Below are 10,690 nucleotides of genomic sequence, written 5' to 3' on the forward strand. Positions count from 1 at the left end.
GCATTTTGAAGCTTTTACATGTCTTTAAAAAAGTGTGGTTGCTAAACCAAGTGTCTGTATGATTCAATGGAAGAATTGTCTATGTTGTCAAAATTAGGTAACTAGTCTGGTACGTAATGCCAGAGTGAATATTCACATCACACACAAAATAGATTACCCTGATGTTTCATTCAATAAATTTTCAACTAGATCCTGACTTTTATCACTGATGGTCTTCTTATTATACACTGGCAAGATGTTGCACAGGTGGGGTATCTACTGACTTCAAGGAGTCCTGGATTTTAGGACTCATTCCTGCAGCACTTTATTGGAGCTTAAGAAAGGTCAATTAGACATAACATACTGATATCAATATTCATACTTTTCATATTATTGTATCAATATTCATACTTATTTGTATTTTCGAATTTAAACAAAGGAGACTCACGTAGTGGGACAGTCTTGGGTTTGCCATTTGTGCTGTGTTTAGGCAGCACCAGAGGAGCAAAGGACACAGAAATGATCTTTTTGGTCTCCCAGCTGTTTGGCCCTGTACGTGTGATCTTGGTCAACTGCAGAAAATACAGCAGGGTGAAGTTGTTGTTTTTTTTGTTTTTGTCTGTGTAGTATTGTTTTCTCAGCTGATGTAAAGCTGCAGTACATTGGTTGGTTTCGCTCAGGCCCGGTGGATTCTTGCAAATACCATTAGGAGCACTAGGAGGAGCCAGAGGAGCCTGATTTTTTCACAGATTATCAGTCCTGTGTACTACTGTCAGGATGTAGTGAAAGTTTCAGCAAATATGACAAATAGTTATTTTTATAAAAGTTACCTAATGCAGCTTTAATTTGGCAACTTAAAACAAGCTGCTTTCTTTGAATAGCCTAAAGTGTAGTGTTTACAATGTGTGTTAATGTGCTATACTGTAATATTTTTGAAGGCACAAATCATTCATGTTTCAGAAATATTGAAAATCTTTGGGATTATTTTAAGTGCTTTGCATACAATATAATATCAATCAAAGAAGAAGATACTAAGACACAGATACACATGAATAATTATGGACAAGAAGATGACAGTGATATAAAACATTTCATTAAATCAATGGTTGGAAACACACTAATATAATTGTAAGGAGATATAAATGACATTTTTTATGTAATGTTCATGTTTGTCAGCAGTTATAACTTGACTCCTATAAAGACATTTTCTATTATTACAACCATTCTATTATCTATTTATACATCAGCTTCCACTCATTGGTGTCCATAGAAGACTTATAGTTTTCAATAATTACATTAATAAACACTTGCCTACAACTACATCATAATGTGTTGTAAACCATTTGTTCAAAGTTTATAGCTGCTTATAAAATACCTATGCAAAATGAGAAGGCAAATACACAGATTTGAACTATCTCGGTTTCTCTGTGAAAACACAAACCTTTTCCTCCAGAGGCATCACGAGGATGCCCCCTAACTTGAGCAGGTTCTTCATGTAATCCTCATGCTCCTTCTGCACCCCGGCCCCACAGTACACCCTGTCATACTGACGGCTCTCTGGGGGGATCTCCAGGCAGTTCCCCACAACAAAGGACGGCTCACAGAACTCAAACCTGAGAAGAGACACAGAAGCGAAGGAGAACAATGTACAGTGAGAAAGAGAACAAGAGAAAAATAAATGTGATACACAATCGAATGTCACCGACACATTTGGACACCTACTTGTCAAAGCTGTCGCTGGTTTTGATAAAGGAGTCGAGCTTCTGGTAGGCATACTCAATTACATCGGCATGTAACTCTATTCCATGATTCACTCCAAATGGTCCTGGAACAGTTAGCACACCATGAACCACATTTACATGGACAAAAACATATGGATATAATGTCATTCAACACAAGTATGCAGTATGTGTTTATGATTATGAAGGCCATTAGGCCATTCAGAACATCGAAACAAAATGTACACTTTGTACAGAATACCGCTCTTTACGATCTTTATGGATTATGTTGATGCCGATTTGACAAGAAGACTGTCGACATATGATGCCTTTTTGATCGTGTTTCTAGGGTAACGTGTTTTTACGGACAGGTAAGGAATTGTTCAAATGTGAAATTTCTTAAAGGGATTTTGGTGCAGGGAGCTTTTAGTGTATCAGTTCAAACTGATACTAGGTATAATTCTTAACGTTTAGTCACCACTACAGAAACACTAGCTAACTGCTAAAGTGTGATCATGTTGTCTGACGTTACCTACTGTTAATTATGAGTTTGATCAATGATTTAATAATGTGTGTATTGATTACTGATGCTGGCTGATCAGGCCAATTATCAGCTGATTTTACTCAGTTTGTTACAGCAGTATGCTGTAATGGTTGCCCTTAGTGAAAGTTTTTTAAAAACTTTTTTTGCTAATTATACATGAAGTGCTTATTATTAATGGCATTATTAATGACTCCTGATGAAACTTAGTTTGGAAACCAGTCAGAGTGTGACCCCCTGTTGCTGACCAGTCATGTAGTGTGAAAACTCCCAGTTACAAGACTGAAAGTTGTGTAGTGTGAACAGTACATAGATCTGACAACTCAAGTCATGTAATGTGTCCAAGGCTTTAATCACATTTCTTTAAATGTTAGCTGCATAGTTATACACCCTCTAGATTTTTGCATTTATATTAAGAAACTTGAGCAACCATGGTTTCCCCAAATATCTTTATATTCCAGACATACATATACATATATCTTTTGAAATGACTGAGAAATACATTTCTATGGATACACTTGAGTATCACAATATTTTGTTTTGTGATATTGTATAGATTCACAAAACCACTATTGATTTTTTGTTTAAACCCCCAATTGCTAGAACGTAAGTAGTGAACATAAACTGAGGGCTGTGATGTTGGATGTTACAAGGACAAATGCAAATCCCGCTGTTATGGTTGCATAAAAAAGTATACTTTTTTAATTAAGACTTTATACATATGGCGGTGTGTTCTTTAAACAATGAAAGTTTTCCTAAATTCAGATTATAAAAAACAAAACAATATATCAGCTTGTGTACAGTATTGAATTGTAACCCTTGTATCATGATACGTATCGTATCACCAGATTCTCACCAGTACATTTTTTTAACTCAGATTTCTTGCATATGGTGGTTTGTTCTTTATACCATCAAAGTTTCTTACAGTATCGCAATATATAGAAATACACTGAACTGTAACCCCTGTATCGTGATACTGTTGTATCATCAGATGGGGTGTTCTTTATACTAGGACAGTTATCCTGTAATTATATATTTTTTAAAACGCAATATATCACCTTGCTTACAGTATTGCAATATACTGATTTGTAACCCCTGTATCGTGATATGTCTTGTATTGCCATATTCTTGCCAATGGACAGTCCTAATACTTTTTTGCTAATCCAGTCTACTCTCAGAATTAAGCTCAGCCAAACTGCAACAGCCCATCTTTGAACAAAGACAAAACATAGCGAGCACATTACTTCAGTGTTATAATGCAGTATTACATTTTAATTATTACCTATCGATCACTTGAGTATATTTGAAAACTGTCGTCAGTCACTGTGTCCATATAGCAACTTTCAGTTGATCTTAACTTGCTTTTCTAACGTTACTGATGTTGTTTCTTACTGTTTAATATTTCCTGCTGAATGCTTTTATTAACAAGCACTTAGTAACCCTGCTTTTGACAACTTATATATATATTATTGAAGAAAAATATATTTTTGGGGCTTTTTATCCCTATATTATTTGATAGGACAGATAAAGATAAACAGGAAAGGGAGGAAAGGGGGGGGGGGCGACGCGCAGCAAAGGGCAGCAGGTTGGAATCAAACCCGGGCCACTGCGGTAAGGACTCAGCCAATGCTCTACCAGATGAGTTATAATAATAGATTTTTATGTGAATGTAGAATATGCACAGCGGTGATATTTGGTGTCCGACTTTGTCAGTACCCACTAGGAAACACCAATCGCAGCATAGCAGAAGGTGGGGAGTGACATGGTAGACTATGCTTTATGGTTTGTGCATGTCAGGTTTTAATTAAGTTTAATTAATTTAAACACCTTATTAAGACCATTATGAATGCAATTCAAGACTTATTTTACATCCATCCAGGCATGTTGCAGTTGGGAGTTAGCACACTGGATCAGCCCTGCAGGATTGCTTCACTGGAACCATTTCATGCTTGGTGCGTTGCTGATGGCCTTCATGCTGCTAATATGTTTACTCTGAGATACCAGAACAATAATAAAGACATGCGTTCTGAATTGCTGCAGTTAACCACGCACCCAGTATGAGGCCAACCATGGTGCTGAGGTAGCCAGTCCCACTGCCAAGGTTGAGGAAGGAGAGGCCGGGGTGGAGATCCAAGGCCTCCATCACCTCAGAGTAGATACACGGAGCAGACAGATGGATGTTTCCATGCCGCCATGCCAAATCCTAACGACAACAACGATAAATCGAACTCTTGAAACTTAAAAAAACATGATAAATATCAGTGTTATCGTGTATTCTCTGAGTTTCTTTGGACCCTGTTTGGGGAATTCCACACACTTCCATGTTGCTCACCTTGTAAGCATTATCCCTATATTCGTCCAGGTAATAGTCAGCCCGGTCAATGGCTCGAAAAGCCCGCTCCACCAGGTCTGAGCGGATGTAGTAGGCCTCCTTCAGGTTGTCAATCAAGTCGTCGTTGTCCTCACCGGCACTCACAGCTCCACCCATCTTGACTGAGGGCAAAGAGAAAGTTTATGATCCCACATGATAATATGATGAACATGTAACTTTACTTTTTTTTTCAATTTCTGTAGATGGGAGACTTCAGGGTAGACAAAATTCTATACTTCTGTATTTAAAATAAAAGGTTTTAAATATAGAAGTCATCTTCACACCTAAGTGGTACAACTCCCACAATCCTCATATTCATAAGCAACCACTTCTGAAACGATTATAAATAAGAAATATAATATGTCTTCATTCTCTGCTCCAAGCTTCTCAAATGTGAGGACATGCTGATTTTCCTAGTAAATCATATCTTTGGCCTTTTGACTGTTGGTTGTACAAAATAAGCAATATGAAGACATCGGTGTGGGCTCTGAGGAATTGTAATCTGCATTTAAAGTTCCACTGTGCAACATTTAGGAGGATCTATTGTCAGAAATGGAATAAAATATTCATAGACGTTTTCATTAATGGATAATCACCTGAAAATAAAATAAGAATCATTGTGTTTCTGTTACCTTAGCCTTTTATATTTACAGATGCTACAGGTCTCCTTCGATGGAGTCCACCATGTTAAGACACAATGTTTCCACAGTAGCCCAGGATGGACAAACCAAACACTGACTCTAGATAGGTTGTTTTTGCGCTCACTTTGCGGCCATCGTAGTTTATACTACATACTTGGAAGGGTAGGGGGAAGCAACGGAGTTGCAATCTGAAACTACACTAGATGCCAATAAACCTTACGCACTGATCCTTTAACTTTTATTTTATTGATAAATCGATTAATTGAAAAAGTAATCAGCAGAATGTTCAACACTGAAAACAATCAGTAGTCTAAGCCCTAAAATTTCATATTTCACATTCATAAAAAACTGTTTTTACAAGTATGTCCTTCTGTGATAACTTCATTATATATTTGACTGTATTTTACTAGGAGGAGCCAAAAAGAACAGCTTATCTGTCCCATGAATTACTGTCAGGATATAGTGAAAGTTTCAGCAAGAGAAAGGTACCTACTGCAGCTTTAAGGGCTGGGAGAAATACATTTAATCACAAACAATCACATATATCAATATCTGCTTGGAAAAGCCCACAAATGAAGATAATTGAACTCAAAAACATTATTGTTGCACATGAGTAAAGCACTGAATATAAATGTCTAAAGGTGGAGTTAGAAATCAATACATTGTTTTATTTGCAAATCTTCACACATTCTTACAAATACATGTTTTTTTTCATTGAACTTAAGCCTATCAGTGAGTCTAAAATGTTGCCATAAGAGATCTTTCAATTAAAGTTGTAAATTTGTGTTTTAACATGTTATTTATAAATGAATCTGAATGAATGTGTTAAATTTGACATCATTGACACCAAACTGGGTTGGCCAGGTATTTTTTAGCCACACCTCTAAATCCACCCCTGGGTTAAGGCCATTGTGATTAAATGTTTTGGAATTATTTCATTGACAAATAAAATCCCTCAAGCATGGAAGGGTACATTACTAGTCTCAAATGTGCACAACTTGGATAAACTCCTAGACGATCCCAACCTGCCAGTACATGATTTGACAGCACAAAGTTGTGATCATTGATTCAAAATACATCCACTGCTAAGCTCTTTGAGACTCTGTGCACAGGTGAGCCTGAGCCAACCACATTTAGAGGCCTAATTGAAGCTTTTGGCAGCAGAATACAACTGTAGGTGTGAATGCTGCTGCTGGGTCAGGGTGCTGTTAAAAACAACACCAGAGGGCAAAGCCAAAGGACAGGAGATCACAGGGTGCACTGGCTGCCAAATGCTGGCCACAGTCATGAGGCTATAAAAGAACAAAGGAGCATGTGCATTTAAATATTACAGGACTCCAGCCTTTGATGCCACTGAAGAGTTGAAGAGGATGTTGTCAGGCACTGAACTAATAAAGGAACAAACAGTAGCTGTTGCACCAAAATAAATACATGTTTTCACATGTAGTGTCGGGATTTATTTTCTCATATGAAATGTAGTCGCATAATATATCGCCATACCAGTGCATAGTTGAAATAACAGCTGTAACTCATTTGTTTCTTACTAGTGCAATAGAACATTTGAGAAATATCTTTTAAATTGAGTATTTATGTCAGTTTATACAACTATCTTAAAATATTTTGTTACAAAAGTTACTGGCATATCTTTTTTTATTAATAAGTTCTGATTTTTACTCATTTGCAGCAATGAAAGTTGTTTATATTCTCATTCCTTCATATACCATAGCGTTTTGTGGAGGCAAGAAAACCCTGTAGTATTCAAAGCATTCAGTACATACAGGGCTGGGCAGTATCAGATTACATGTAACAGAATTATCAGTAACAAAAAAGAAACAATTATTGAATATCTTGGATTAGGTTACCAACTACATTTAACAGGTAATTATTAATTGGATCAATTTTTAAAGTAACCCTCCCAATCCTGAATATACACATGGTGATCTTAAAATGTACTCCTGACAATAGAACACTTATTCAGGGATCCAGTTCTCAGCATCATAATACCCATCATTAGTATACATTCATTACACATATCACTACTGCACTATAAATATTTGGAATGCCTCATTTTCAATTAATGTTATATACTGTGGTATAATGTACATATTTTACACACTATTATTTGATATATTTTCTATATATATTATTGTTATATATTGTAATATAATGCACATATTTTAATCCATTACTGTGATACAAGGTGTATCACTAGATTGTTGCAGTACACAACCCTAATCAATAAGGTATCTGTGATTCTGATATGCCACTGTAAACCAATATATAGCCCCAGCCATGCAAAAATAAATAAATACCATGATAAAACCGTGAAACCGCCAGAACCTTATAAAAAAAGTACCGTGATACAATGTTTTTGTCATCCTGCCCAGCAGTAGGAAGGAGGATCCAGACTGAAATGAATACAAACTGCTTCTTTATGTTGTTAGCACAAATGAGCACCAGAGGGCGCTGTAAGCCGTTCTCTAACAAACTAGAGTTAAGTGGTTTAGTAGGCTAGTGGGGTACACGCTTCCAGCAAAACACTACTGTTCGGGGTTCGCCATTCGTTCGCAGATTCAGTGAAGTAGCTCACACGTCCACTCTTTCATTCCAACCGCTCTTGGGGATAGTCAAAAGTCACAGCTAAGACCTGTGACTCCAGCGGGGCTCATTTCACCGCATACATCCCCGCCGCTGCACGTTGCTGCGGTTGCTATTTGCGCCACTCAGGTGCTACACTTTCGAATAAACGCTACAGTTCAAGCTCTCTCAGTCCAACAGTCAGCCAGCATATACAAGTAAACTACACATTACATCTGTAACAGGCTGTCATGCCGTGTGAAGGTCGACACAAACAGAAATAACCGCATTCTTCGCTGGGAGAGAAGAAATATCGAGACAGGAACGACAACAGCTAGCTGCTGCTGGTGTCGACACAAAGCGCTGGCTTTCACTGAGCCGCCATATTAAATTGTGATAAAGATAATGTTGTACCTTGGAGAAATGCCGACTGATATTCTCTGGCTTAGTGCTTTCCTTCTGTTCAGCCTTTTGTTGTTGGGGGATCCTGTCGGAAACACACCAGTGCTGGATGTAAACATTCGGCCAGCTGACGCGTTGACGTCAGACGTTATACGTAAAGTAACGTCCGTTGGAGGAGGATGGCCTACATTGTAGAGTCCGGCCAGTGGGACCATGTTGTGGAAGTGGGTTAAAACCAGACAGAGAGAGGACATATGAACGAATATTTTACTATATTTTAATTAATTAACATCTGAATAACGGCATATTTAATGTACTTCTAATTTTTGTGTCTTTATGGAGCTAATTTTGGTATGTCAGACCTGAGTCCTTTATCTGTCTTAGTTTTAATTGAATAAGCCCTGGTAGTTAGTTCTTATGGGCCTTCACTAGGTCAATGACCCACATCAGTGGTTCTCAACCTAGGGTCCGGGAACCATCAGGGCTCTTTGAGGGAGTTCCAAGGGGACCTCAGAAAAATGGGTAATATTTTAGTTTTGCTATTAGCAGATGTTGTAAACCTAGGCACTCCAAGGGCACACTCCCCTGGGGAGATTATTTCCCATTTACTGCTCTATGCACTAATTTTCAAGCCAGTTGAGATAACAGAATTCCTCTTCTACAAAGTCAGTCATATTGAATCACCATGTTTCTACAGTAACCAAGAAGAGACAAACCTGTGGAAGCCCATTATTGCCAATGTGACAGGGAAAAAAAGGATTCTGTAAGTCATAATGAGAAACTTTCTCAAAATATTGACTTACTAAAAATGAGCCTCCAAACTGCTTTGAGGCTCGGGGCTGGATCAGTCTTTGGCTGAAAGTGCTCCTGAGCTGCCTGAGCTGCCTGAGCTCAGTGTAGAGAGGGTGAGAGTGGTTGTCCCTGATATCTTTCAGCTTCCCTCTCATCCTCTTTTCAGTCACAGCCTCCACACTGTCCAGCTCCATCCCCACCACCGAGCTGGCCTTTCCTCACCAGCTTGCTCTGTTTGTTGACACAACAAGTCCTGATGCCTCCTCCCCAGCACACCACAGCAAAGAAGATGACACTGGCCCCTACAGACTGGTAGAACATCCGTAGTAGCCTACAATCACTATTTTGAGATGCTATGTAAATTTTTTCAGAAAGTTTCTTGTTATAATGACTTATAGAATCCCTTTTTTCCCCATCACATTAGCAGAAATGGGCCTCCAAACGAACCAAACAGAGTAGAGTCGCAGGTTGACAAATACAGATGCGAGTGGTGTTCGTTTAGTTGCAATATGCAACTTCACTGCTAGATGCTACAACATTCTACACACTGGTCCTTTAAATTAAACTAATCATTTTAGGAATATGCAACAGAGTAAGCACAAAAATTAAGTAGTGACATTTTGATACAAGGGCCCTCTTCAAAACATGGCCTCAAGGTGCAGTAAAAAAGCAAGACCTAACTTAAGGCTGCAATCTACCAAACACATTTCCGCTGAAATTAGAACAAGCAGTTGACACACAGTTACCTGCTTTGCCTGGTTGGTTGATACTTTAACGCTGCAATAGGTAATTTTAATAAAAACATTTTCTGTCATATTTGCTGAAACTTTCACTATATCATTGAGATGTGTGGCTGGAGGTTCTGTCCTCCCTCTGTCTCTGTATCCACTTCTAACTCAGACTAAACATGTCACATGTGGTGTACTTATAAATATTTTACATGTTGTATGTGTATGGGCTGCTGGCCCTCTCTCATGTCATGTCATGCCTGGTTCATATTCAGGAACCATGGACACACCTTGTTTGAGTAACAGAGGCGTTGCACCTGTAAACTAAATTAGACAAAAACAGGATGAGGATGCTCCTGATTAACCACTGTGAAACATCTATATTCTGTGCCAAAGCAACTGAGAACAACTGTAAAGTTCTATGATAAATACACAACATGTTGATTCACTATGTAGTCCACCAGATGTCAGTGCTGTTCAACATAAAAACTACATGTAACTGCACGTTAACTGCACACTGAACCCCATTTTGTTCACCAGTGAGGAAGCCAGTGTTATGTGACTGCTAGGCCATGCATACTTAGTGTCAATAAATAATATACATTGTACTTCAGTTTACTTATTCACAAGCCCTGGTGTTACTGCAATACAAGATTAATAATTTCTCTCTCATACTCACTATAATTTGTCTCTCTCTACAGGTGAGGACCATCATTGACATAATGCATTCCCCCTTTCTGAGAGATGCTTCTTCTCTCTTACTCTGCGCTGCTTGCCACAGTATTGTAAATCACAGCTCACTCTGCTGGTTAAACTTTGCAGTGACACCACTTTTTTTTAATATATACTGATATAGCTGCAATATACCAATATATCCACCGATCATCCATAACATTGTGAGCACTGACAAATGAAGTGAATAACGCTGATTATCTGGTTAT

At 38.2% G+C, this 10,690-nt stretch overlaps 1 protein-coding gene across 1 annotated transcript; it reads right to left on the minus strand.

Annotated features, from left to right (window-relative positions):
* Window positions 1-252: 252 nt before the first annotated feature.
* Window positions 253-8,370, minus strand: LOC118323838 (protein-L-isoaspartate O-methyltransferase domain-containing protein 2). Its single transcript, XM_035655877.1, has 6 exons — window positions 8,242-8,370; window positions 4,571-4,731; window positions 4,291-4,441; window positions 1,702-1,804; window positions 1,421-1,592; window positions 253-551 (listed from the first exon to the last, which is right to left on the minus strand). Exons 2-6 carry the CDS (start codon window positions 4,724-4,726, stop codon window positions 378-380), a joined length of 756 nt encoding a protein of 251 aa, XP_035511770.1. The 5' UTR covers window positions 4,727-4,731; window positions 8,242-8,370; the 3' UTR covers window positions 253-377.
* Window positions 8,371-10,690: the final 2,320 nt, after the last annotated feature.

The sequence above is a fragment of the Morone saxatilis genome, unplaced genomic scaffold (assembly GCF_004916995.1).
Source record: "Morone saxatilis isolate NCDOM2014 unplaced genomic scaffold, NCSU_SB_2.0 Contig15, whole genome shotgun sequence".
Classification (NCBI taxonomy): domain Eukaryota; kingdom Metazoa; phylum Chordata; class Actinopteri; family Moronidae; genus Morone; species Morone saxatilis.

Excerpts from the sequence above, each read along its gene's own strand:
- LOC118323838 (XM_035655877.1), bottom strand. The coding sequence starts at position 4,726 with ATGGGTGGAGCTGTGAGTGCCGGTGAGGACAACGACGACTTGATTGAC. Across the intron at positions 4,442-4,570 it reads ATAGGGATAATGCTTACAAG|GATTTGGCATGGCGGCATGG; the intron begins GTGAGCAACATG and ends TGTTGTCGTTAG. Across the intron at positions 1,805-4,290 it reads CATGGTTGGCCTCATACTGG|GACCATTTGGAGTGAATCAT; the intron begins GTGCGTGGTTAA and ends TAACTGTTCCAG.